The sequence below is a fragment of the Rhinopithecus bieti genome, unplaced genomic scaffold (genome assembly GCF_001698545.2).
Source record: "Rhinopithecus bieti isolate Rb0 unplaced genomic scaffold, ASM169854v2 scaffold_56641, whole genome shotgun sequence".
In the NCBI taxonomy this organism is placed as follows: Eukaryota; Metazoa; Chordata; class Mammalia; order Primates; family Cercopithecidae; genus Rhinopithecus; species Rhinopithecus bieti.
The window spans coordinates 242,032-268,953 of record NW_016822034.1 but is presented as its reverse complement, the minus strand read 5'-3'; the positions used below and the strand labels follow the sequence as shown (position 1 = coordinate 268,953).

At 54.2% G+C, this 26,922-nt stretch overlaps 1 protein-coding gene across 2 annotated transcripts in view; it reads right to left on the bottom strand.

Annotated features, from left to right (window-relative positions):
* Positions 1-26,922, bottom strand: part of AXIN1 (axin 1) — a 61,549-nt gene that overhangs the window by 8,690 nt on the left and 25,937 nt on the right. For both annotated transcript variants that reach the window (XM_017860749.1, XM_017860750.1), the window contains exons 2-6: positions 19,466-19,606; positions 15,793-15,889; positions 8,979-9,116; positions 1,939-2,468; positions 1,338-1,508 (exon numbers count right to left, since the gene is read on the bottom strand). In XM_017860749.1, coding sequence (XP_017716238.1) covers positions 1,338-1,508; positions 1,939-2,468; positions 8,979-9,116; positions 15,793-15,889; positions 19,466-19,606 — 1,077 coding nt within the window. The remainder of the gene's footprint in view (positions 1-1,337; positions 1,509-1,938; positions 2,469-8,978; positions 9,117-15,792; positions 15,890-19,465; positions 19,607-26,922) is intronic.

Genomic DNA, 26,922 nt, shown 5'->3' with positions numbered 1-26,922 from the left:
TTGGGAGGCCGAGACGGGCAGATCACGAGGTCAGGAGATCGAGACCATCCTGGCTAACACGGTGAAACCCCGTCTCTACTAAAAATACAAAAAAGTGGCAGGCACCTGTAGTCCCAGCTACTCCGGAGGCTGAGGCAGGAGAATGGCATGAACCCAGGAGGCAGAGCTTGCAGTGAGCTGAGATTGCGCCCACTCCAGCCTGGGCGACAGAGTGAGGCTCCATCTCAAAAAAAAAAAAAAGATTCGAAGGCCAGGAGTGGTGACTCTCATGCCTGTAATTCCAGCATTTTGGGAGGCCAAGGTGGGAGGATCGCTTGAGCCCAAAAGCTTGAGACCCACCTGGGCAACACACTGAGACCCCCATCTCTACAAAAAATGAGCCAGGCATGGTGCTGTGCACCTCCGTTCCCTCAGGAGTCCCAGAAAAACGACGAGCCGGTCCCCATCCCAGGCGGCACCGACGGGGACCCCAAGGCCTCGTGGGATGGGTTTCCAACACAGGCAGAAGCGCTGCGCCCCAGGCGCTCAGCTGCCTCAAAAGTTCTCACCAAGTAATGTGGAGGGAGGTGCACCCTGGCTAGGGTCTGGGTCGGGGGGGGGGGCGGCAGATGAGGATCTAAGACCGAGAAAGCTGGGGCCACCTACCCACCGGGGCCGACACTTCCCAGCTGACCTGCCTCTGACCACGACGGGAAAGTGGGGGGCACCACCTCCTTGGGGCCCCTGGCCCTCCTGCTGGGTTCCGGGCACGGGTGCAGGCCAAGGAGGCGAGCAGGGGCAACACCAAGACCGGCCCGGCGGGCAGCGGCAGGGGCTGGACCTGTGGTGCCAGGGCCTTGCTCCACACCATATACGAGGCCTCTGCCCTGCTGGGAGGAGAGTAGTGCTCAGGCTCCACAAGAGCCTTTCCCAGCCCTCAGCAAGCTGGCCACGTGTGAGCACAGAAGGCTTCTCTATGGTTGCCCTGGAAGTGATGGTCAGCAGTGGCCTTCCCAGCTGACTCAGGTCATTCTCATGTGGGGGTGAGACTGGAAATGACCTCCCGAGAGCATCTGTGCTGCCTGTGGGGTGACAGCCATGTTGGCTTCCCTCCTGCTCAGGGCTTCAGGGACAGTCTCTCTGGGGACACGAGGTTTTCCTCCTGGAGACGTGGAGCCTCCCTCCCAGGCCCAGGGAGCCTGCTGGAGGATGCCCAGGAGAGTGCCACAGTGACACCACAGTGAGAGGGGAAGTGTGAGGCGTCAGAGGCGACACTCGCTGCACACACTGAAACTGTGCAGAGGCCAGAAGTGGCAAAGCAGGCCCCACGAAGCTGGCTGTGTGTGGGGGGTGCTCACCCGTGGCCGGTCCTGCGGTGCCTGCTGATCTCCTTCTCCCCCTCAATGATCCACTGCATGATCTTCTGGTTCTTCTCTGCATCCTCCGAGGCACCTGGCACCTCAGCGCTGGCGCTCTTCCCTGACTCGGCCTTCTTGGCATTTCTTTTGCATGCCGTGCCCGCCTTCCCACTGCAAAGGCAACAGCAAGAGTGGCGAGTTGCCCTGGCCTCCCGTGGCTGAGGCTGTGCCCCTTCCCCGTCTGTCAGGCCCCCACCCGGCCTCTGTAAGGCTCCCGCGGCGCAGCAGCTGCCTGCTGGCTGTCCTGGTGCTGCCCGGGCTGTTTCCTCTTTAAACACACAGGCGCTCACTGCTCACCCCCTGAAGACTGAGGGCCAGAGTGGGAGCCGGGGTCAGGCTGTGGCCCCTGATCTTCATCTCCCACCTGAGGTCACGGCGTGGACTCCCCTGACCCAGGGTCCAGCCCACTCCCTCCAGCAGAGGGGGCTCCTGCCTGTTGCCGATGGTCCTGGATTTCCTGAGTTTTACAGGGAGGTTCTGGCCTTCAACAGGGACACAGCCTCACCCCAAGCCCCCTCCTCACTGACAGGCACACGCTCACCTGTGGGCCAGGCCATCGCTGGCGTTGGGGGCAGCGCCCACACTCTCTGAGTAGCCTCGGGACTTTGCCCCATGGCTGTGTGGTTCCGGACCCCACGTGAAGCTGCTCTGGGCCCTGCGGGCAGCCTCGGCCTCCACCTGCTCCTTGGGCCGGGCTGTGCTGTGGTGGACGTGGTGGTGGACGTGTCGGTGGTGGTGCAGGCCGGCTGCGTCCAGCTTCACCCCTGACTTGGGCACATGCTTCCCGTGCCCTGAGGCGGCACTCCCCAGTGCCACCGGCATCTTGGCCATGTGCCCACTGTCCGGGGAGCGGTGGCCAGGCCCAGGTGACTGGCGGCCAGGTGTCCTCAGCACACGCTGTACGTGCTCGTCCAGGATGCTTTCGGGGTTCTCCTCGTGTGCATCCCGGAGCCCGGCACAGCCCACGTCCACACAGCGGGGTGGGAAGTGGTGCCAAGCAGGAGCAGGAGGCAGCTTGTGACACGGCCCTGGGAGCCCTGAGGATGGATCGCCGTCCTCACCTTCCTCCTCCTGTGTGGGGACAAGCAGCACCATCACCTCTCAGCACCAGCTGCACACTTGGGGAAAACAGAAAGCATCAGACCTGGCCCAGCAGCCCCCAGCGATGCCGTCCCAGCCCAGGGTGGCTGGGAGCCCCACCCCACCGGTCCTGTCCCTGAGGATGGAGAGGCAGGATGGGGCACAGACAGAAGGAGCGGAGACAGCAGGGCCTCAAGAAATGCAGTGTATGTGTCGGCTGTGGGCAGAGCTCTGCAAGGATTTAGTTTAGTTTTATTCCTTTTATGAGACAAGTTCTTGCTCTGTTGCCCAGGCTGGAGAACAGTGGTATGATCACTGCCCACTGCAGCCTCCGCCTCCCGGGCTCAAGCGATCCTCCCACTTCAGCCTCCAGAATAGCAGAGACCACAGCAGTGTGCCACCGTGCCTGGCTAATTTTTTTGTATTTTGGGAACAGATGGGATTTTCACCATATTGGCCAGGCTGGTCTCGAATGCCTGAGCTCAAGCAATTTGCCTGCCTTGGCCTGTATATCTATATACAGACACATGTTATATGTGTATATATATGTTATACATATATAAGTTACCCAGGCTGGACTGCAATGGCGCAATCTCTGCTCACTGCAACCTCTGCCTCCCAGGTTCAAGTGATTCTCCTGCCTCAGCCTCCCAAGTAGCTGGGACTACAGGTGTGCGCCACCACGCCCAGCTAATTTTTGTATTTTTAGTAGAGACAGGGTTTCACTACGTTGGCCAGGCTGGTTGCGAACTCCTGACCTCGTGATCCACCCGCCTCGGCCTCCCCAAGTGCTGGGATGACAGGCGTGAGCCGCCGCGCCCGGCCCCTCTTATATTTTAAGGAGAACCTCGCCCTCACTGCCCGCCTCGGCCTCCCCAAGTGCTGGGATGAGAGGCGTGAGCCGCCGCGCCCGGCCCCCCTTATATTTTAAGGAGAACCTCGCCCTCACCGCCTGCCTCGGCCTCCCCAAGTGCTGGGATGACAGGCGTGAGCCGCCGCGCCCGGCCCCTCTTATATTTTAAGGAGAACCTCGCCCTCATACAGAAGGGCTCTTGGGCTTTGCACATGCTGTGATGCTTCTTGACAAACTTCCACATGAAGCCAGTGGAGTTTCACTTGATTCTCCGAGTTAACAGGGGGCGAAGCTTATCTGTCAGAGCAAACATCTGATCGCTTTAATTCCAAGTTGCATCTCATATTTATTTTCTCATCTTACTGGATTGACAAACTAAAACAGTGTTGAGTAAATCTGGTATTAATACAAGAGAAAAGGAGGGAACTAAGCTACCACGTATGTATGTATTTATTTATTTAGAGTCAGAGTCTTGCTCTGTCAGCCAGGCTGGAGTGCAATGGCACGATCTTGGCTCACTGCAACCTCCACCTCCCGGGCTCAAGCAATCCTCCTGCCTCAGACTCCTGAGTAGCTGGGATTACAGGAGCGTGCCACCATGTCCAGCTAATTTTTTTTTTTGTATTTTTAGTAGAGATGGGGTTTCACCATGCTGGCCAGGCTGGTCTCCAATCCTGACCTCAGGTAATCCACCCCCCTCAGCCTCCCAAAGTGCTGGGATTACAGGCGTGGGCCACCGCTCCCGGCCTATTTGTTTTTATTTTTTATTTTATTTTTTGAGACGGAGTCTCGCTCTGTCGCCCAAGCTGGAGTGCAGTGGCACCATCTGAGCTCACTGCAACCTCCGTCTCCCGGGTTCATACCATTCTCCTGCCGCAGCCTCCTGAGTAGCTGGGACTACAAGCACCTGCCACCATGCCCAGCTAATTTTTTTTGTATTTTTAGTAGAGACGGGTTTCACCACATTAGCCAGGATAGTCTCAATCTCCTGACCTTGCAATCCGCCTGACTCGGCCTCCCAAAGTGCCAGGATTACAGGCGTGAGCCACTGCGCCCGGCCTATTATTTATTTATTTTTATTTGAGACGGAGTTTCACTCTTGTGGCCCAGGCTGTAATGCAATGACACAATGTTGGCTCACTGCAGTCTCCGCCTCCCAGGTTCAAGTAATTCTCCTGCCTTAGCCTCCTGGGTAGCTGGGATTACAGGCACCCACCACCATGCCCAGCCACATTTTTTGTATTTTTAGTAGAAACGGGGTTTTACCATGTTGGCCAGGCTGGTCTCAAACTCCTGACCTCAGGTGATCCACCCACCTGGGCTCCCAAAGTGCTAGGATTACAAGTGTGAGCCACCGCACCTGATGACGGTGGTGCGATGCGATCACAGCTCAATGCAGCCTCAACCTCCAGGGCTCAAACGATCCTCCTGCTTCAGCCTCCCAAGTAGCTGGGACTACAGGACACCAAGCCTCATTAATTTTTTCTTTTTCTTTTTTTTTGTAGAAATGGAGAATCTCACTATGTTGTCCAGCCTGCTCTTAAACTCCTGGCTTCAAGTGATCCTCCCGTCTTGGCCTCTCCAAGTGTTGGGATTACAGATGTGAGTCACTGTGCCCAGCCTACCTCTGTATTTTAACATAAACAAACTCCCCAACGTTTAGCACCAAACTCTCACACATGCAGAAGTGTCCAAACGCAACTGAAGAGGCATGCCCCAGAGCTGGTGTGGGCTTGGCTGTGGGCACCTGCACTGGGGCTGAGGGTAAAATATGGTACTACAGAGGACAGACAGACGCTGGAGCAGAGCCGGAGGAAAGGCAGGTGGTGGGCATCCCCTGGTGGATGTGGCTATGCTGCCTCCCTTTCCTTGTTTTTGTAGGACTAAAAGGCCTGGGCACTCTGGGGAGAATTCTTAACCGAGGGTCTTCCCAGGGACTAAAAGTGTTTCAAGGTTTGATGCTGTTCACCACCTCGGTCGAGGTCTGCATTGGCAGGAATTCCATCATGGGGCTGTGAAATGTTACCGATCAACTTAACCGTTCAGCTGATGGTTTTCGTTTTCCTCTTTGTACTTTAATTTCCCAAATTTTACAATGAAAATAGGGTTTTAAAAAATCTGGAGTTCAGCCGGGCGCAGTGGCTCATGCCTGTAATCCCAGCACTTTGGGAGGCCGAGGTGGGCGGATCATGAGGTCAGGAGATCGAGACCATCATGGCTAACACGGTGAAACCCCGTCTCTACAAAAAATACAAAAAATTAGCCAGGCGAGGTGGCAGGTGCCTGCAGTCCCAGCTATAGGAAGTCTGAGGCAGGAGAATGGTGAGAGGCAGAGCTTGCAGTGAGCCGAGATCGCGTCACTGCACTCTAGCCTGGGCGACAGTGCGAGACTCTGTCAAAAAAAAAAAAGAATCTGGAGTTCACGCCTGTAATCCCAGCACTTTGGGAGGCCGAGGCAGGCAGATCACGAGGTCAGGAGATCGAGACCATCCTGGCTAACACAATGAAACCCCGTCTCTACTAAAAACACAAAAAAATTAGCCGGGCGTGGTGGTGGGCACCTGTAGTCCCAGGTACTCGGGAGGCTGAGGCAGGAGAATGGCGTGAACCCGAGAGGCTGAGCTTGCAGTGAGTTGAGATCGCGCCACTGTACTCCAGCCTGGGCGACAGAGCAAGACTCCGTCTCGAAAAAACAAAACAAAGAAAAACAAAAATCTGGGGTTATTCCTTTTAGGGAAGGACCACCACACCCAGGCCCTGGTGGTGCTGGACAGAGCCAGGACTCTGCCGTGCTCCCTGTTACTGGGACAGAGCCAGGACTCCATGGGGTGGGGAAGCCTTGAGAGTCAGAGGTGAGAGCCACACACACAGCACCTGCTGCCTTTAACATGTCCTGCCCAAGGCTGGGCACGGTGGCTCATGCCTGAAATCCCAGCGCTTAGGGAAGCTGAGGTAGGAGGATCACTTGAGGCCAGGAGTTCAAGACCAGTGTGGGCAATATAGCAAGATTCCATCTCTACAAAAATTTTTTTTAAAAAAAGTCTCACTCAAAATGTGAACCTGCCCTACCAGAATCACATACTGCGAATGGGTCAAGGCACAAAGATCAGGAGAAAATTACAGAGGCCAACACGGCAGCAAAACAGCAAAGGCTTCCTTTCCTATGTTTCTTTTCTGAGCACGTTTGTTTAAGGTCTGCTAACCTTCACCTGCCACCCAAATGATGATGCTGACATCACAGCCCGTGGACCCAGGTGTGGCCTGCTGACATTTCCGTATTCGTGGCAACTATGTTCCCAATGTTTCGTTTTCAGACAACAGCCCAGTAAGGCCCCCAGGCAGGCCCCAACGCCGCTGACCTCACGTGCGCACAGCCAGCCTCCTCAGGGCCGCCACAGAACGCCGTCGGCCTCACATGCACACAGCCAGCCTCCCCAGGGCCACCCCAGGAAGCAAGGGAGCTGCTCCAGTGACCACCAGGTCTGCAAGGTGAGGCCTCACTCACCGCCACAGGAACCACGTGGCACTGATGCTGGTCCTGCCAGCCCTGGCTAGGTTCGGGATCTTGGAGGACAAATTCCCTGAGTCCTTTCTTTGGGGGACTGTGGAGAAGGTGAACTCGGCACCTGCAGAGCCCTGGAGCTGGCACCCCCCACACCTGTGCCCTACCCAGATGAGAGTGACCCTCAGACCCAGGGCCAGGGGAGACAAGAGGATGCAGCTCCACATGGCGGCAAAACAATTCACTGTGGATAAAAAAAATGACTTGTGTGTGTGAGGCATTCTCACAGAAACCCCTTCATGGAGAGCTCCACTACCTGCAGCGACCACACCTGGTCCCGGTCATGAATCTCAGCTACGCATCGAGCTGTGTAAGGTCTTCCCGCCATCTCAACACAGTGCCCAGTGCTCAGTTTCCAAGCTGGGTAGCACCAGCTGCACCCTGCGTCCACCCTCATGGTGGCATCTCCAGGCTTCAGGGCACAGCTTACCCGGGTTGTGGGTGAGAGTGGGTGCACCAAGGGGTCTCCTGTGGTCTGAGGAGAGCTGAGGGTCTGCATTTTACATCAAGGATCAGGTGAATGGAAATGCTCAGAAGCGTATACGTTTTCTAAGTATTCATATTCACGAATAGTGAAAGAAGAATGAAGGACCCCCGCTCGATGGTGCCCATTTACCTCCCACAGGAATTAATCTGGCTAACAGAAAAGCAACGGCTTTTTTTTTTTTTTTTTGAGGCAGGTTGCTCTGTCACACAGGCTGGAGTGCAGCAGCACAGCCTCGGCTCAGTGTAGCTCAAGTGATCCTCCCACCTCAGCTTCCTGAATACCTGGGACCACAGGTGTGTGCTACTGTGCCCGGCTAATTTTGTAACTTCTTCTAGAGACAGGAATTTGCCACGTTGCCCAGGCTGGGTTCAAACTCCTGGGCTCAAATGCTTCACTCGCCTTGGCCCCCCGCAGTGTTGGGGTCACCAGTGTGCACTGCCTGTCCAGCCCACAAGGGCAGCTCCGCAAGTGAGACATCCAGGTACGAACGGGTCTCCAGAGAAACCCCAGACGGCCTGCGCACTGCCAGGAGCGCACACTGGGGTGGAGCCACAGAAGTGCGCGCCATTTGCAGCGGGGAGGAGCCTGGCCCCGCCTCTTCCTGGGTGGAACCTGGGATTCAGTTTGCCAGGCAGGAAGCACGCTGGCAGAACTCCGGCTTTGTGGGAAGTTTTTTTTTTAAGGTAGAGTTTCACTCTTGTCACCCAGGCTGGACTATAGTGGCTCAATCTCGGCACACAAGCCTCCATCTCCCAGGTTCAAGCGATTCTCCAGCCTCAGCCTCCTGAGTATTGGGATTACAGGCGCCCGCCACCACACCCATCTAATTTTTATATTTTTCATTAGAGATGGTGTTTCGCCATGTTGGCCAGGCTCGTCTGGAACTCCTGACCTCGGGTGATCCGCCCGCCTCAGCCTCCCAGAGTGTTGGGATTACAGGTGTGAGCCACCGTGCCTGCCTGTTTCCCTTTTTACCTTTTCACCCAATAAACTGTCCTTCTCACCCTTCAAATTGTCTGTGAGCCTAATTTTTCGTGGCCATGTGAAAGGGACCTGTCTTTAGCTGAACTAAGCAAAGAGTCCTACAACACAAGTGCCTAGAAGCTCGTGCACCATGGCCCTCAAGGAACCAAGAGTGACCAGGAGGTGGTGGAACTTCTCAGGCCTCGCAGCCCCTGAGTGCGTGTAGAAAAAACTGCATGCCACTAGCCCTTCGTGCTCTGCACGTGCTCATCCCACTTGCCGGCCTCATGGGGTGAAGAAGTTGAGATCACCTGCTGCAGCCTCAGCTTGTGGCCCTTCTACCCACGAAGGACCAGGTACAGCAGGCAGCTGTGTCACCCCCGGCCCCTTCAATGCGGGTGACCAAGGTGTGTCTCTGGGCCTCTGAGGGTGGGATGGGGCCGCTGGACATCCCATCCTGAGCTGGGGCTCGGCTGCAGAGAAAGGGGCATGGGGGATTGAGCAGGGAGGCCTCATGGGTCAGCAGGCCTCGGCCAGCCCTGGGCATCCCTGCAAGGAATCGGGGCCAAAGCTGTCCTGAACATCAGTACATCCCAGCTGTAAGGGAACAGCAGGACACCACCGAGGCCCACTCACCATGCGCACGCGCTTCAGCCGCTCCTCCAGCTTCTCCTCGGCCTCCCGTGTGCGCTGCACGGCCTCCAGGCGGTGGATGAGCTCCTCAGCAAACTTCTGAGGTTCCACACGGACCTCCTTCGGCACCCGGTACGTGCGCTGCGAGGGAGAGGACTGTGAGGCATGGGGGTTGAAAGGTCACTGCCAAAACATTTCTTGGTGAAGGGAAAGAGCGTGTGCTAGCTCTGTTGTATTTTATTTTATTATTTTATTTTTTGGAGATGAACTCTCACTCTGTCGCCTAGGCTGGAGTGCAATGGCACGATCTCAGCTCACTGCAACCTCTGTTTCCCGGGTTCAAGCGATTCTCCTGCCTCAGTCTCCCAAGTAGCTGAGACTACAGGTGCCCGCCACCACGCCTGACTAATTTTTGTATTCTTAGTAGGGATTAGGTTTCATCATGTTGGCCAGGCTGGTCGCCAACTCCTGACCGCACGTGATCCGCCTGCCTCAGCCTCCCAAAGTGTTGGGATTACAGGTGTAAGCCACCAGGCCCGGCCTTTGTTGTATTTTAAAGCAAGAGTTTCCTCTTTCCTCCTTTCAGCTGGGAATCAACTTCCTCACGGCCCCCCTTTTCCTGTCCGGCTAGTCTGTCCATCATTCCCCCACGGACCCAGGAGACAGGGCTGCTTCTTTCCAGCATCTCCCCACTAGCAGATCAAGAGACCTGAGCAGGGCAGCTTCAGGACACACAGCCAGCGCTCCCCATCCGCTTCAGAGAAACACTCGAGGAGACGCCCGCAGCGGGTGTGAGCAGAAGACCCCCGAGGCCCCAGGGCAGGGAAGGACACACAGGATTTGGAGGACAGGGGAGGTCTGGGAAAGGCGGGCTTTCCTTTTTAAAAGAATGTAAAGGCCATTCTTTACGTTATAGTAAAGAATATATATAGAATATACAGGCTCGGCCGGGCGCGGCGGCTCACGCCTGTCATCCCAGCACTTTGGGAGGCCGAGGCGGGCGGATCACGAGGTCAGGAGATCGAGACCATCCTGGCTAACACGGTGAAACCCTGTCTCTACTAAACATGCAAAAAAAACTAGCCGGGCGAGGTGGCGGGCGCCTGTAGTCCCAGCTACTCGGGAGGCTGAGGCAGGAGAATGGCGTGAACCCGGGAGGCGGAGCTTGCAGTGAGCTGAGATCCGGCCACAGCACTCCAGCCTGGGCAACAGAGCGAGACTCCGCCTAAAAAAAAAAAAAAAGAATATATAGGCTCACGCCTGTAGTCACAGCATTTTGGGAAGTAGAGGTGAGCAGATTACTTGAGGTCAGAAATTAAGAGACCAGCCTGGCCAACAAAGTGAGACCTCATCTCTACAAAAAAAAATTTTTTTTTTTTTTTTTTTGAGGCGGAGTCTCGCTCTGTCGCCCGGACTGGAGTGCAGTGGCCGGATCTCAGCTCACTGCAAGCCCCGCCTCCCGGTTTTACCCCATTCTCCTGCCTCAGCCTCCCGAGTAGAAGGGACTACAGGCGACCGCCACCTCGCCCCGCCAGTTTTGTATTTTAGTAGAGACGCGGTTTCACTGTGTTAGCCAGGATGGTCTCGATCTCCTGACCTCGTGATCCGCCCGTCTCGGCCTCCCAAAGTGCTGGGATTACAGGCTTGAGCCACTGTGCCCGGCCAAAAATTTTTTTTTAATTAGCCAGGTGTGGTGGCACCTGTGGTCCCGACTACTTGGGAGGCTGAGGTAGGAGGATTGCTCAAGCCCTGGGAGATCAAGGCTGCAGTGAGCCGAGATCACGCCACTGCCCTGCAGCCTGGGTGAGAGAGTGAGACCCCATCTCAAAATAATAATAACAACAACAATATATCTGCAATGTATTTTACAGTAATGCACCATACAGCTTTTTAAAAAAATAGAGATGGGTGTCTTGCTTCCCAGGCGGCCTCGAACTCCCCCCACCTTGGCCTCCCAAAGCACTGGATTACAGGTGTGAACCACCACGCCTGGCCCTGTGTAACTTTTGAGGGTACTTCATTTTAAATTTCACACTTCAAAACAGCTGCAAAAATAGAACAAGGAATTCCTGTCCACCTTCACCCAGATTCCCCAAGGGCTGACATTCTGCCATAAGTACTTTATCATCCTCGCACCGGCAGGCACACACACACAGGCACACACACGCCCACACATGGGCAGGCACACGCCCAGGCACACATACATACACAGGCACACACACACGCCCACACACTGGCGCACACACACATACAGGCGCACACACATACAGGCATGCTCACTGCTCTGAACCAGTTAAGAGTGTATTTAACAAAAGCAAGGTCACTCTCATACCTAACCACAGTACAAATATGGATTGTTAAAAAAACTAACCCTGATACAGTAACATCATGTGGCAGATCTTATTCCAATTTTGCCAGCTGCTCCAATAACATCCTTCACGGCAAAACATGCTTTAAAATCCAGGCCACCAGTGTCTAAGCCGTGGAGGGATGGAGCCAGGGACAGCTCCCCTGTGACTGCGAGCAGGGTGGCAGCCAGGAAGAGGGACCCTCCATGTGTGTGGCCTTCCTGCCCTTCTGCCATGGGCTCTGGTGCAGTCCTGGCTCTGCGCATCCGTTTCTCATCTACACAATGAGAGTAGAAACAGCACCTAACCCTCAGAAGGATGGGGTGAGACAGGACACGGAAGCTACACAAAGGGCCTCCTCCAGGCTCAGATGCTCCATAGTAGACGGGACTCAGAGAGAGGCTGGCCCTGGAGCCACAGGCTTCACTTCAGGGAATATGGGAGTACGAAGGGGCCAAGGGCACGCCCAGGGTACTGGGTGATGTCTCAGAGACGGGAGAAGTCACTGCTGGAGTCTGGGCTGTGCCCAGTGTGGGGAAGGGGTCTGTCCCGGAGCCAAGGATGAATATCCAGTGCTTCTAGAAGATGATGAGGAAGGCTGGGGCTGGCACCAGCAGGGACAGGAGCCGGTGTGTCCGGATGTGTGGAGAGCCGGGCATCCGTACAGATGGCAAGGGACTAACAAGCCACCCTTTCCTGCTGCAGCCGGGGCGGAGGATGGGTGGCTGGGGGCCATGCTGGCTTTTCCGTGCCCAGTGCTGGGCACGGCGCAGACGCGGGAGTGGCACACACAGGACTGGGAGCTGCCAGCACTGCAGGGACCACAGTTGCTGTGTCTGCAGATAGCCAGAGGCACAGACAGGAGCACTCATGGTCTGAATAGTCAGCACCACAGATACCAAGAGCAGGACGAAAAGCCCATCGTCAGGCCCAGAGAGCAGCACGGCTGAGGGGCCAAGAGGAGTGCTCAGGCCGCCACGCGAGCTCCATAAAAAGACTCCAAGGGGGGCCGGGCGCGGTGGCTCACACCTGTAATCCCAGCACTTTGGGAGGCCGAGGTGGGTGGACCACGAGGTCAGATCAAGAGGATCCTGGCTAACACGTTGAAACCCCATCTCTACTAAAAATACAAAAACATTAGCCGGGCGTGGTGGCGGCGCCTGCAGTCCCAGCTACTCAGGAGGCTGAGGCAGGAGAATGGCGTGAACCCGGGAGGCGGAGCTTGCAGTGAGCCGAGATCACACCCCTGCACTCCAGCCTGGGCGACAGAGGGAGACTCCGTCTCAAAAAATAAACAAATAAATAAAAATAAAAATAAAAAATAAGACTCCAGAGAGCAGCACAGCTGAGGGGCCAAGAGGAGCACTCAGGCCGCCACGTGAGTTCCATAAAAAGACTCCACGTGGCCCTGCAGGCTGCGTCACCACAGTTCTGAGAACAGCAAAACTGTCAGAGTCATCACATTTACAGAGAATGGCAGGCAACCTCTCCAGCTTTGGAGGAACAGAAAAAAATACCATAAAGGAAAAAACCAAGTAAATGAAAACGTGAAACTTCCAAGTAATTACAAAGGCCAAAGACCATCAGGGATTCTGGAAGCAGATGCGGTGAAGCCACGCCCCCAACCTTCTGGCACCAGGGACCAGTTTCGTGGAAGACAATTTTTCCACGGACAGCTGGTGGAGGGGGGTTTCGGGATGAACCTGCTCCACCTCTCATGGTCAGGTGTTAAAAAGTCTCACACGGGGCCGGGCACGGTGGCTCAAGCCTGCAATCCCAGCACTTTGGGAGGCCAAGACGGGCGGATCACGAGGTCAGGAGATCGAGACCATCCTGGCTAACACGGTGAAACCCCGTCTCTACTAAAAAATACAAAAAACTAGCCGGGCGAGGTGGCGGGCGCCTGTAGTCCCAGCTACTCAGGAGGCTGAGGCGGGAGAATGGCGTAAACCCAGGAGGCGGAGCCCGCAGTGAGCTGATATTGTGCCACTGCACTCCAGCCTGGGCGAAAGAGTGAGACTCTGTCTCAAAAAAAAAAAGAAAAAAAAAAAAAGTCTCACACGGGGCATGCAGCCTGGGCATCCATGGGTGCAGCCACAACAGGGCTCTGCTCCTATGAGCATCTAAGCTGTTCCCATCCTACTGTCCCTGCTGCAGAGCCATGGACCCACCAGAGAAACAGCACAGCTTTCGCAAAAGCAAGGCCCTCAACAGAGCAGAAGCGGGCGGTGCAGCCACGGCACGTCCTGCTACCCCATCGGCTTCCTGGGTCTCCCCACCTCGGCTCACCACCGTCCTCAGGTCCAATTTCCCAGTAGCAGCAGTGACCAGGCCCCTGGCAGCTGTGCTTGTGATGTGCGTTTCTCACTTGGGTCTCTGGCTGAGGGACTGCCCACCGAAGGTTCCAACCACAGCCCCGCCTGACAGGCCACATGGACTTGATCCAGGTTCCTACGGAGCCTCTGATGAGGTGGTTTGCTGCAGGCTGTTCACACAGAAATGCACGGTGGCCCCCACCCCACCACACAAGGGCCCTCTGGTGGTGCGACATGTGGCAGGGCCTGCTCCTGACTGTGCCTGTCGCCTCTGATGGCTTCATCTTCCCGGTGACTCAACTGTGACCCTCCAGGACCTGAGGGCTCTGTGCTTCCCTCAGTTCTGGAAGGTTCTGATGACACCAGGGACTCGCCATCAGCCTCCTCTTTTCTGTCTGGCATCCTGAGAGGTCTTTCCAGGTCCACGTTCCAGGCACCAGCGCACTCCTCAGCTTTTGTCCTTCCTGACCCTTCCAAGGGGAGGTTGTCTGCCTGATGCCCCTTCATCCAGAGTCCGAGATGTGCACTTTCTACACATGAAGACTCTGACCAGCACCCCAAAATCGGGGCGCCCCTGTGGACAGAAGCCTTCCACAGGCCTCAGCCCACTCAAGCCCCATCCTCAGGGGCACACAGGGCTGGCCTGAGCCTGTAGTCGCTCAGCTGTAGTCTTGTCTCTTGGGCCTCCTTCATCAGGGTGGCTCTGCGGGTTCTGGACGTTTGGGAACTGTGACTTGAAAATCAGAGGCCGGTGGCTGTGCAGGAGCCCTCGACTTGGGCTGTGACCTCATCATAGCTTTGGGTCATGCCTGGCAGGCAGGGCCCCAGATCTTCCAGAGCACACGCACACACGCACGCACCCACACATGGCCTACAATGTCATCCGCTTTTTGTTAAGTAGACACCATGAGCGCCTAGTTTTAGCCAAACCTGAGTCAAGGGTTAGCTGGCATCTTCTCAGAAGTGAGAACAAACCAACATCCTTTCTTTTCAACCATAAAGAAATTCCTGACTTGGAAACTGATGTCTGCAGAAAAGCTAAAAGGCTAAGAAATCCTGACCAAGATTTCAATGTCAATGTTGTCAATGCTCCCAAAATGCCTACTTCCCTACACAGACACTCAGATGTTCACGTGGTTCACCCTCAGACACCGCGGCTAACAGTGGGTTGAGAACAACCCACAGTTGAGACTGGGTGCGGTGCCTCACACCTGTAATCCCAGCCCTTTGGGAGGCCAAGATGGGCGGATCATGAGGTCAGGAGATTGAGATCACCCTGGCTAATACGATGAAACCCCATCTCTACTAAACATACAAAAAAAGCAGCCAGGTGTGGTGGCAGACACCTGTAGTCCCAGCTACTCGGGAGGTTGAGGCAAGAGAATGACGTGAACCCAGGAGGCAGAGCTTACAGTGAGAGCAAAACTCCCCAGGAGGCAGAGCTTACAGTGAGAGCAAAACTCCCGTCTCAAAAAAACAAACAACAAAAAAAAACACCGCTTTTCTCATCTTCCCATAAACATCCTTCCTGTTCAGTCAACCCATCAAAATAAGGACAGATCATTAATCTGTTTACCAACACAGGAGTGCTCTGGAGACAGAGTCAGGCTGTGCTGGGCTCCAGCCGGCACTCAGCTCTGTGACCTGATGCCCAGCCAAGCCCCCATGCCCGAGACTGGGCAAAGGCACCATTATTCTATCCAACAGCAAAAGCCGAGGCAGCTTTAAAATCAAGACATTCACCCAGAGGTGACTCTCGTTCAGCCACAAAAACACCAAGTTTTCCCCAAGCGCTGTGCAGGGGCCAGGTCTGGGCTCTGAGTCATGAGAAAGGCTCCGAGTTCTCCCCTTGAGGGGAAGCACCCAACTTCACAAGGCAAGACACTTCCTACCAGCAGGGAGGATGTGGCCTCGGGGCATGGGGCCTCTGGAATGAACAGCTCCCTCTGGGCCCTAAATGCTGCCTGAGACTTGATGTCCCCGGCCGCCCTCAGGGACTGGCCACGTACAGATGTTTCTGGGATCACACCCTTACGCCTAGAGGTAAGCTCGGCTCATGGGAAGTCTGGCAAGTGCCTTTCCCGCACACCAGTTCACCAGGCCCACGCTGAGCGGGGAGGATGATGGGCTGAGGGCCGCAGAACCAGTACTTACGGGAATGTGAGGTAGGGGCACCCGCCCGTTGACCTGCACGCTCTCCTGCATCTCCCTGCGGTGCTGCTTACGGATCCTGTATGGAGGGATCCCATCCCTGTCCAGGAGAAAGAGGCAGCCATTAACTCAGAGAGGAGCAGGAGGGCCAGCACCGTGCCAGTAGGGCTGCCGGCCCCGACCACCTGTCAGCAGGCAATGGTGACGACACCCGTGAGCCACCACCACTGAGACACGTGCACACGGGTGATGCAGGCACCCACATGTGCAGGGGAACACGTGCACACTCATGTACACACAAAGGTTCACATGTGGCGGTAAAGCCCAGGTACCCAGACACATACCCTCCCAGCTGGTGTTTACTGGGCACCTCCATAAAGCCTCCTTGTGCCTGCCTGTTCTTTAGGGCCTGACAGCTAAGAGTGGTTTCTACACTTTTAAAGGGTAGGGGAAGAATCTGTGACAGGGACTGCATGTGGCTGCAAAGTCTCACATATTCACTGCCAGCCCTGCATGGGAAACGTTTGCTGGTCCCTGCTTGTGGCCTAGACCATGGTGCAGTGTGCCTGCCTTGGAAGGCATTCCTAAATGGACCAAAAACATTTCAGGGTTTGCACAGTGGGCAGCCAGGACAACCAGCGCCCCACAGAAAGGTAAGAGATGCCAAGGTTGCACACTCTGCTTCTCTCCAGGAGCTGGCAGGGCAGTGTGCTCTCTGAGGGAGGCACAAGGTAGCTCTTTCACAACAGGTTTTTTCTTTTCTTTTTTTTTCTTTGAGACCAAGTCTCTCGCTCTATTGCCCAGGCTGGAGTGCAGTGGCGCGATCTCGGCTCACTGCAAGCTCCGCCTCCCAGGTTCACACCATTCTCCTGCCTCAGCCTCCCAAGTAGCTGGGACTACAGGCGCCCGCCACCACGCCCGGCTAGTTTTTTGTATTTTCAGTAGAGACGGTGTTTCACTGTGTTATCCAGGATGGTCTCAATCTCCTGACCTCGTGATCCGCCCACCCTGGCCTCCCAAAGTGCTGGGATGACAGGCGTGAGCCACCACGCCCGGCCCACAACACGTTTTCTTTATAAACCCTTTAGAAGATCATAAAAAACACGTAAGTCAAATTATACATGGTCTGAAAAATGACCCCGGGGTTAAGAGAACTCATGCACAACCATCCTTCATGAAAGCCCTTGCCCTCTCCCCGCTATTAGAAAAGCTGCCTTCGGGCCAGGTGCGGCAGCTCACGCCTGTAATCCCAGCACTTTGGGAGGCTGACATGGGCGGATCAAGAGGTCAGGAGATTGAGACCATCCTGGCTAATATGGTGAAACCCCGTCTCTACTAAAAATACAAAAAATTAGATGAGTGTGGTGGCGGGCGCCTGTATCCCAGCACTTTGGGAGCACTACTCGGGAGGCTGAGGCAGGAGAATGGCATGAACCAGGGAAGCAGAGCTTGCAGTGAGCTGAGATCGCGCCACTGCACTCCAGCCTTGGCGACACAGAGAGACTCCATCTCAAAAAAGAAAGGAAAGAAAGGAAAGAAGAAAGGAAAGAAAAGAAAGAAAGAAAAGCTGCCTTCGGAAGCATGGCAGCTCCACGGATCCGTGCCGCACCCAGGGGCCTCCCAGAGCTGCCAGGAGACACAGGGCAACGTGAGAGAGCGCCCGACCCAGGGCTGCACGGCAGACACGGCACCTCCTGAGGCGTCCTCGGCTGTCACAGCACCACTACGTGCTGTGGGCAACGGTGAGCCAAGTCCAGGTCTGGCTTGGTCACGGTGGGCGTCAGGAACAAGCGAATCTACAATTCACCTAACACTTGTCTCCGGGGTTTGTTCAAGGGCCCTGAAGCCACCACTCTACTGGTTTCCCAGACATGACACTTGGATGGGGAAATTCCACAGGCCTCTGTGGATAAGGCACTGTCCCCACATCCATGTCCACAGCTCACAGCCTCTGGAGCGCCATGTGGAACAGTTGTGAGCTCGCCCCCAGCACAAAAGCAGAGCCCAGCTGCCCCACCGGAATAATGCTCTTCACCTGTCCACTTTTTACCTCTGATGTACTTTCAAGTATGTGTAGCAATTTTACACGCCAAATTGTTAAACACTTCAGTACAAACCAAGATGAACAGAATATCAAGGAAAAAAAATATTTATTTTAGGTCCTCCCTTTAGGAAACATATGTCCCTTTTCTTGGAGAGAATTAGGAGACTTTTTGAGAACACTGAGTTGGCAGGTTAATTTTTGTTATAGTAACGCAGTTTTGGGGAAGAGGGAAACCAGATGCTAGGATATGTGGTCTGCTCAGGCACTCTGTGGGCTGCTCTGCACCCAACCATCTGGCCCGAGGCTTCAGGGCCATGGCAGGCACTGCTTCAACTCCAATAACTTCAAGTGAGGTGCTGCTAAAAGCAAGTCAACACTTTATTCTGAAGATTCAAAATTAAAAGAGGATGAAAGACACCAGGAGCAGCCACACAGAGCAGCTCTGCCGGGAAGGGGCAGGGAGCTGCCCCCGCACCACCACAGTTACCTGGGGAAAAACGAAGGGGCCAAGACCTACGGCAATGTGGCTGGCTGAATTTGGTTCAGAAATAAAATGTGACAACTTGTTCTGCTCATCTGAAATTTAGGTTTTGGAAAAATGTTTAAAGATAGGCAAATGAAAAGAACAAACCAGCCAGGCACAGTAGGTCATGCCTGTAATCCCAGCACGCGTGAGGCTGAACTGGGTGCACTGTTTGAGCCCAGGAGTTCGAGTGCACAGTAAGGCCTCATCTCCACAAAAATAATAATCATCACGAGCCGGGCGCGGTGGCGCACGCTTGTAGCCTCAGCAACTCCTAAGGCTGGGGTGTACATAGGCCCCAAAAAGCCAGCTGCGAAGCACGGGGGAAGAGGTCATAAAGCAAGCACGTTCTTACACATGGGGTTTCCCTGGACAATGAAAGAATAAGCTTCTGCCTGTCACCTCAAGGATCACACATGTGTAGCCCAGGCCGTCCCTGGGCCACTGAGGCCCTGGCCTCAGTACAACCACAGCACCTTCCCTCACTCCTGCTCCTAGCCCCTTGCCAAGTGGGTGATGGGGACAAGACAGGACCCTGTCCTACACCAGCCTCGGGGACCACATCACTCACCACAGCCAGTGGTGAGACAGCTGGCCTGTGCCTGCCTTTTAAGCTGAAACCCCAGACTCTGAAAACCAAAGAGCAAACTCTAGCCTGGGGAGCCTACAGACTGTCTTAGGTTCACCCTCGATCCTTCCTCGTGGGGAGGTCCCAGCAACCCTGGTCACAGAGAGAAGCGCCCAACACAAAGCTGAGCCCTCACTTGTGCTGCTTGGAGGACAGTCTCTGCAGTACAGCCTGCCTGCGTGTCAGACGCACTCTCATTGAGAGCTGGGGGGCCAGGAAACGCTTTCCCTGACAAAGCCCAGGCATCGCTGGGTCAGCACGAAGTCCCCTCAGCTAGCTGCGCTCTGCAGTAGGGTGGGACTTACATGCTGTCATCTGCGAGAAACAGGGTGTCCAGGGCAGGATTTACACACTCCTGTTCACGAGGGACTGGAGATCCGGGGTGGGACTTATATACTGCTGTCTGTGAGGGACAGGGTGTCTGGGGCAGGACTTACACATTGCTATCTGTGAGGGACTGGGTATCCGGGGCGGGACTTACACGCTGCTGTCCGTGAGGGACAGGGTGTCTGCATCACTGGACAAGCTCTGCTGCTCGCTGTCGTTGGCACTGGTGGCTGGGGCCAGGGCATAGCCGGCATTGACGTAATAGGGGTTGACTGGCTCCCGCCAGGATCCATACCTGCGAACAAGTAAGCAGGGCACGTTAGTGACAGCCTGCCAAAAGTCTCTCATTTTATTCCACATTTTCATATTATCTGAATATCTCAATGTATTAATTTGAAACACAAGCAATTTGGATAAAAACATGGAGCATGGAGAAAAGACCAGCATCTCCACCTGTCCTTTCGTCCCTCTGTCCTTTCCAACAGGGCGCATTAAAGCCAGATCTCTCCTCTTAGGCGGAGGCTTTGGTGCACACACAGAGCATCCACACATGATCATTTGGGTTTGTTTTCCATGCACGGCACTAGAAATGGGACGCAGATGTTCTGCTCATTCTGAAGTGCGCGTCAGGAGACGACAGGACGATGATCAGGACGAGGCCCTTGGGCTTCAGCTCAGACGTCTCTGCACCTGTGCCCAAGTCCAAGCACGGCCATGGGACTGATGTCAGGGCTGGTATATGACAATGTGGGTGGTGCCACCTCCTATTCCCCTACCTAGAGCAGCGGTTCCTCCCCAGCTCCTGGGACAATTTACCTCGTCTTGTTACCACAAAATTAGCCGGGAAATGATACCTTGTTTCAATCTGCATTTCCCTGATTAATGGTCAGATTGGCAGTTTAGGATATTTGTCATTTAAACTTCTTCCTCTTTATCTGTTCATATGGTTTGCCATTTTCTATGGAGTGGATTATGAGTTTCTTGGTAATTTAAAGAAGTCTTTAAACAGACTTGTTATTAATCTCTGGTTATATATGTGAAAAACATTTTCTCCCGAAACGTCATTTTTCTTTTCTTTTTTTTTTTTTTTTGAGACGGAGTCGCGCTCTATCGCCCAGGCTGGAGTGCAGTGGCCGGATCTCAGCTCACTGCAAGCTCCGCCTCCCGAGTTTAAGCCATTCTCCTGCCTCAGCCTCCCGAGTAGCTGGGACTACAGGCGCCCGCCACCTCGCCCGGCTAGTTTTTTGTATTTTTTAGTAGAGACGGGGTTTCACGGTGTTAGCCAGGATGGTCTCGATCTCCTGACCTCGTGATCCACCCGTCTCGGCCTCCCAAAGTGCTGGGATTACAGGCTTGAGCCACCGCACCCGGCCCATTTTCTTTTAACATTGCTCATGTTGATTTTGGTCAAACAAAAGTTTTTCATTTATATGAAATCAGACAGGCCGGGCACAGTGGCTCATGCCTTTAATCCCAGCACTTTGGGAGGCCGAGGCAGGTGGATCATGAGGTCAGGAGACGGAGACCATCCTGGCTAACATGGTGAAACCCCATCTCTATTAAAAATACAAAAATCAGCTGGGCATGGTGGCACACACCTGTAATCCCAGCTACTCGGGAGGCTGATGCAGGAGAATCACTTGAACCCGGGAGATGGAGGTTGCAGTGAGCTGAGACCACACCACCGCACTCCAACCTCGGCAACAGAGTAAGACTGTCTCAAAAATAAAAAAATAAAAATAAATTTTAAAAAATCAGATATTCCGATCTTTTATTTATGTATCTATCTATCTATCTATTTTTATATTTTGGAAACACAGTCCTTCCATATTCCAAGATTACAAATATATTCTATTTTTCTTTATACGCTCCAAACAGTTTTTTTAGACCTCCACCTGAAATGTGTGTATACAAAATCTAACCCAGTCCAGGAGAGCCTAAAGGTAAAAAATAAAATAATAAAAAATAAAATCTAGCTTACCCCTTCACATCAAAATGGAGAGCCAGCTGTTAGCATTAAATACTGAATAATCCATCTTGTCCTCAATAATTTTAAGCGCCTCTTTCCACCACATCTCACTCCTGTCACAGGCATGTGCCCTTTCCGGGTGCTCTGCTGTGCTGCCAACCAACTGGCGTGTGGAGTCTGCAGAGTCCCTAACTGCCAAGGCCCCACAGTGTGCCCTGAGGCTGCCTCTCCCTTCTAGCGGATGCCCCCACTCGGCTTTGCTTTCCCTGGTTTGTTACTTGTGTTCAACCAAGGTCTAAAACTAGGTGCACACAGAGCGGTAAGACTGCGAGAGAAAGAGACCAGCTTTACAGGGTGTTTATCGCAGTGCACCCTTACAGTCGCCAGCCGCACAGTGTTTATCGCAGTGCACCCTTACAGTCGCCAGCCGCAGTGTTTATCGCAGTGCACCCTTACAGTCGCCAGCCGCACAGTGTTTATCGCAGTGCACCCTTACAGTCGCCAGCCCGCACAGTGTTTATTCGCAGGTGCACCCTTACCAGTCGCCAAGCCGCACAGTGTTTATCGCAGTGCACCCTTACAGTCGTCAGCCTGTGTTTATCCGCAGTGCACCCTTTACAGTCGCCAGCCGCACAGTGTTGCGTCACTGCGGCAGTTGCACCTTACAGGTCGCGACGCACAGCCCGCAAGTGTTTATCGCAGTGCCCACCCTTACAGCTCGCCCGCTCGCACAGTGTGCTGTACTTTCTGCAGTGCACCCTTACAGTCGCCAGCCGCCAGTGTTATCGCAGTGCAGCCTTACATGGTCGACGCAGCTCCGCACAGTGGTGTGATAGCGCAGATGTCACCCTTAGGCAAAGTTCGTCAGCCTGTGTTTATCGCAGTTGCGCGCCTTACAGATTCGCCAGCTCTCACAGTGTTTATCGACCCGTGCACCCTTACAGGACAAGTACGTTCAGTCTCGCAGTTTCATTATCACAGTGCCCACCCCTTACAGTTCGCCAGCCCCCCAGTGTTTATCACGAAGGGTACAAAGCCCTTACAGGATGCGCCAGCCGCCACAGCTGTCGTTTATCGCAGTGCACTCCTTACAGCGCCAGCCGCACAGTGGGTTTATCGCAGTGCACCCTTACAGATCTCCCAGCCCGAACAGTGTGGATAATAGCGCAAGTGCACCCTTACAATCATTCCGTTTGATTCACAATTGGCTTTAGTCTCTACTGTTCCTAACTTTTAAGTTAAATTTGATCAGAAATGTGTTCCGAGAGGGGAAAACAGTATATACAGGGTTCGGCACTATTGCGGTTTCAGGCATCCACTGGGGTCTTCGAATGTGTCCCACGATGGGTGACGACGACCTCAGTTGGATCTTCACTGATCACAAGGACACAAAGATAACTAAGACAGCTCCCAAGGCTACCACAATGGACTGCCCTGCACGTGTACATGGCTGGAGGAACTGCCATGTCGGGGGCGCAAGCACACCTGCATTGGTGACTGGGCACCTGTGCATCAGAGTCCTTGGTGTGGAGGGAGGATGCAGCACGGCTTCCAGCTGTACGCTTGATGAGCAGAACCTAGGGAAAGCCCCAGTTCTACTCACGCCAGGAAAGGCCCTTTGACAAGATGGGAGGGGGGCGGGCAGCCTGGCACCTTGGACTCTGATGACATGGGATGCCTGGGGAGATGAGCTGGCACTGTGAGCTGGGGACAGCCTGTGGCGCTGGTGGGTGGGGCCTCGTTGCACGGGGCCATTTCCTCTGGGGTTGTGGCCTCCAAGCACTCTGGAGGGCATCACATGGGGCCACAACACACAAGCAGGGCCTTTCATACGGACAGTGTGGGTGACTGTGCTCAGCTGCTCGGGAGGCAGGCACAGGACCCCGTGCCACAACGGAAAACAGGGTTCACGATGTCAGGCCCCTGCCAGCATCAATGTCCATGAGTCCCTCTGACCCACCCACTGTGGCCTGGTCACTCACTGCAGGCCACGGACAGTCATGGCCGGGTGACAGCAGCCTCAGGCTGACAGCAACCACGGGGCCGCTCTTGGGAAACGGGTTCTCTGGAAACACCAACCACCAGCGGCTGGGCTGCAAGTCGGGTTCACTCCTCGTCTCCTCTCTGTACCTGACACAGAGCAGATGAAATGATACCAGCCTGCGGCTTCAGCTCTTCTGGAACAGGCAGAGTCTGGGGACACAGAGGCTTCAGGCTCTTTAAGCATCAGGCAGTATTGTTAAATGACACCGTTATTCCTTTGATCCTTTTTTTTTTTTTTGAGACGGAGTCTCGCTCTGTCACCCAGGCTGGAGTGCTGTGGCCGGATCTCAGCTCACTGCAAGCTCCGCCTCCCAGGTTCACGCCATTCTCCTGCCTCAGCCTCCTGGGTAGCTGGGACTACAGGCGCCCGCCACCTCGCCCGGCTAGTTTTTTGTAGTTTTAGTAGAGACGGGGTTTCACCGTGTTAGCCAGGATAGTCTCGATCTCCTGTCCTCGTGATCCCCCCGTCTCGGCCTCCCAAAGTGCTGGGATTGCAGGCTTGAGCCACCGCGCCCGGCCATTCCTTTGATACTGAAAGCCACAGCTGCTCAGCAGCTACTGATATTATCATTCTAACAACCATTGCAGCCAAACTCAGATCTCAGGTTAAGTACTAAACTAAGTTTCCCTGTTATTATGAAGGAGCACTGAACTCTGTTAACTTTCCATAAACATCTATTTGGCCAAATAAAAACATTTCAAATTTAACAGAGAAGGCCACTGCTGCACAGAAGTTTAAGAAGTCTATGTCCAAAGCACACAGCGTGTCTGCAGCCCACGGCGCACCTGTAGCCCACGGTACACGGGCGTGTCTGTAGCTCACAGCACACGGCACGTCTGTCTCAGCACGCGGGTGCGTCTGCAGCCCACGACACACGGCGCGTCTGTCTCAGCACACACTGGAAGCACACGCCCTGCCCTCGTGCTGCCATGGGGCTTACACCTGTCCCGTCACTTGGGAGCCACATACAGCAGAACGAAGCCTTCCGTGTTCATGTGTCCAATTCCAAATCCTTCTCCCACTCTGACTTCCCAGGTGTGCCTTTCACATTTGTGGAAAACCTGTTTGTCTTTAAAATGAGAAGCAGGAGAAACGCAGGTTTCCAATTTTCCACAAGCTCCAGCACACAGCAGTTCCACTGCACACAAGCACCACGGTCAGGCAGCAAAGGGGAGAGAAGCAGGAGAAGGCGGCTGGGAGGAAAGAAAAGGAAGAAGGGCAGGCTGTTCACTATTGATCTTCATAACAATCCCGGACAACTGCCCTAGCTCCCAGGATCTGCCCTCAGTGCTCAGATGGCTCCTGCACCTGAAGACACAGGCAGCCGGGCTTGGCCTTCATTCACTACCAGCGGATGTGACCAAGAATGTTCTGGTCAAAGACACGTTCAAGGGGAGGTCACATGGGAATTCCAGGATTCCCCCCACCAGATATAGCTGGGATCCAGCGGCAGGGGGGGCATGTGCTCGTGTGCCTGCCTGTGCGTGCACCTATGGATGTGTACTTTGTGTGTGTGTGCCCATATATCCATCTGTGTGTGCACCTGTGTGCCTATGTGTGCTCGCCCCTCACGAGCACCTCCACCTGCTCCTGCACTTCTCAGACATGTGGAGATGCTGTGGGTGAATCTGACCCCTGGCTGTGCAGTGAGAATACGGCCGGGGCCTTGGTGAGAGTGGATCTGACCCCTGGCTATACGGTGAGAATACGGCCGAGGCCTTGGTGAGAGCTGATGTGACCACTGGCTGTGCGGAGAATGTGGCCAGAGCCTCAGTGGGAGCGGATCTGACCCCTGGCTGTGCGGTGAGAACGTGGCCGGAGCCTTGGTGAGAGCAGATCTGATGCCTCGCTATGCGGTGAGAATACAGCCAGGGCCTTGGTGAGAGCTGATGTGACCCCTGGCTGTGCGGAGAGAATGTGGCCGGAGCCTTGGTGAGAGCTGTGCCCAGCACCCCCACACTGATAACCTGAAACAGGAAAACGGGCACAGCTCTTCTGCAACAGGCAGAGTCTGGGGACACAGAGGCTGGCAGACTCTGCAGAGCTAGGTGGCGACAGACTCCCTGCAACTCTTCTGTGTGTTCAAAGGCTTTCTTTAGGCACCGGTGTGGTGATGCACACCTGGAATCCCAGAGACTTGAGAGGGTGAGGCAGGAGACTCGCTGGAGCCCAGGAGTCTGAGGCTGCAGTAAGCCACGATCACGCCACTGTGTTCCAGCCTGTGCTCCAGACTCTGTCTCAAACAAAAATGTTGTGGAGAGGCATGAAAAGACACGGCGACTTAGGGAAAAACGCGCCCATCACAGAAGAGAAAGTCCAGTGAGGTGGTGAGGAGAGGCTGATGGCAGAATCAATGCCCAGGAGCTGTGTCATAAACAAACACCTTGTGGGGTTTGACAGCTACAAGGACCCTATTAGCCTCAAGGCAACAGGAAATGAGAAGCCGAGAGGCGGCCAGTGCACTTCAGGATGGCCTAAGAGGGCCGAGCGTCAGGGCCACACAACAGGTCTCCCCTGCCCAGGTGTTCGTACATGGTGGAAAAAGGTGCTCCTCCTGCCACAGGAAGGCACCTCCCTGGGACTCCTGCAGCTGCTCCCACATCCAGCATGGTCACGGCACCGGCTCTCTGGTCACTGTGGTACTTTCATCTTCCGTCTTTTCACATTTAACCATTCTATATTCTTGTACTTGTGTAAGCAGGCTGCCTTTTTAAAAGATAGTTTGACAGTTTTTCCTCTTAATGAAGCTCTCTGGTCCGGTTACATTTAGTGTGATCTGGAGGGAGCTGGGCTACCGTCGGATCAGGTTGGTTTATCACATCTGCTCTACTTCCTTTTGCTCTTTCTTGCCTTCTTTGGGGTATTTTTTGCTTTCCATTTCCTCCCTCTGAAAAAGTAAATGTTGTACAGTTCTTTCATTGGTTCCTGTGCGTGGACACGTCTCAATCCCACACATCACACCTGCCTCTTCCCAGGCCGCATGAGAACCTCAGAACTGACAGCCCCCCACACACTCATGAGCAACACATTTCCTGCACTGACATTTTCTTTTTTTCTCCCTGGGCTCCCACCTCAGCCTCCTGGGTAGCTGGGACTACAGGCGCACGCTACCGTGCCTAGCGACTTTATCATTTTTTATATAGATGAGGTCTCACTATGTCACCCAGGCTGGTCTTGAACTCCTGGGCTCAAGCAGTCTGCCTGCCTCGGTGACCTAATGTGCTGGGATTACAGGCGTGAGCCACCGTGCCTGGCCACAAATCAGATCATTTTAATTATTGAACTGCAAAGGGGCAAATGCTTTAAAAGGATTCCAGCAAGGTAAGATGACAACACCAATAATGCAACATAGGGGCGGATAAAATCTAAACAGAAAAGTTACACAAAATTATGAAGCTTCACTGTGATGGTTTCACGGAGAAATTTAGGAACAGGTCAAGCTTCACACCATCCCACCACATCCCTTAACATACACGGGCAAATTTAAGAGAGTTCCAGCTTTCCTCATAAAATACCTTTAGAATTACTGAGTACACTCAAGAATATAGAAACAAAACAAAAACATATACATATACATATATATATATATATATTTATA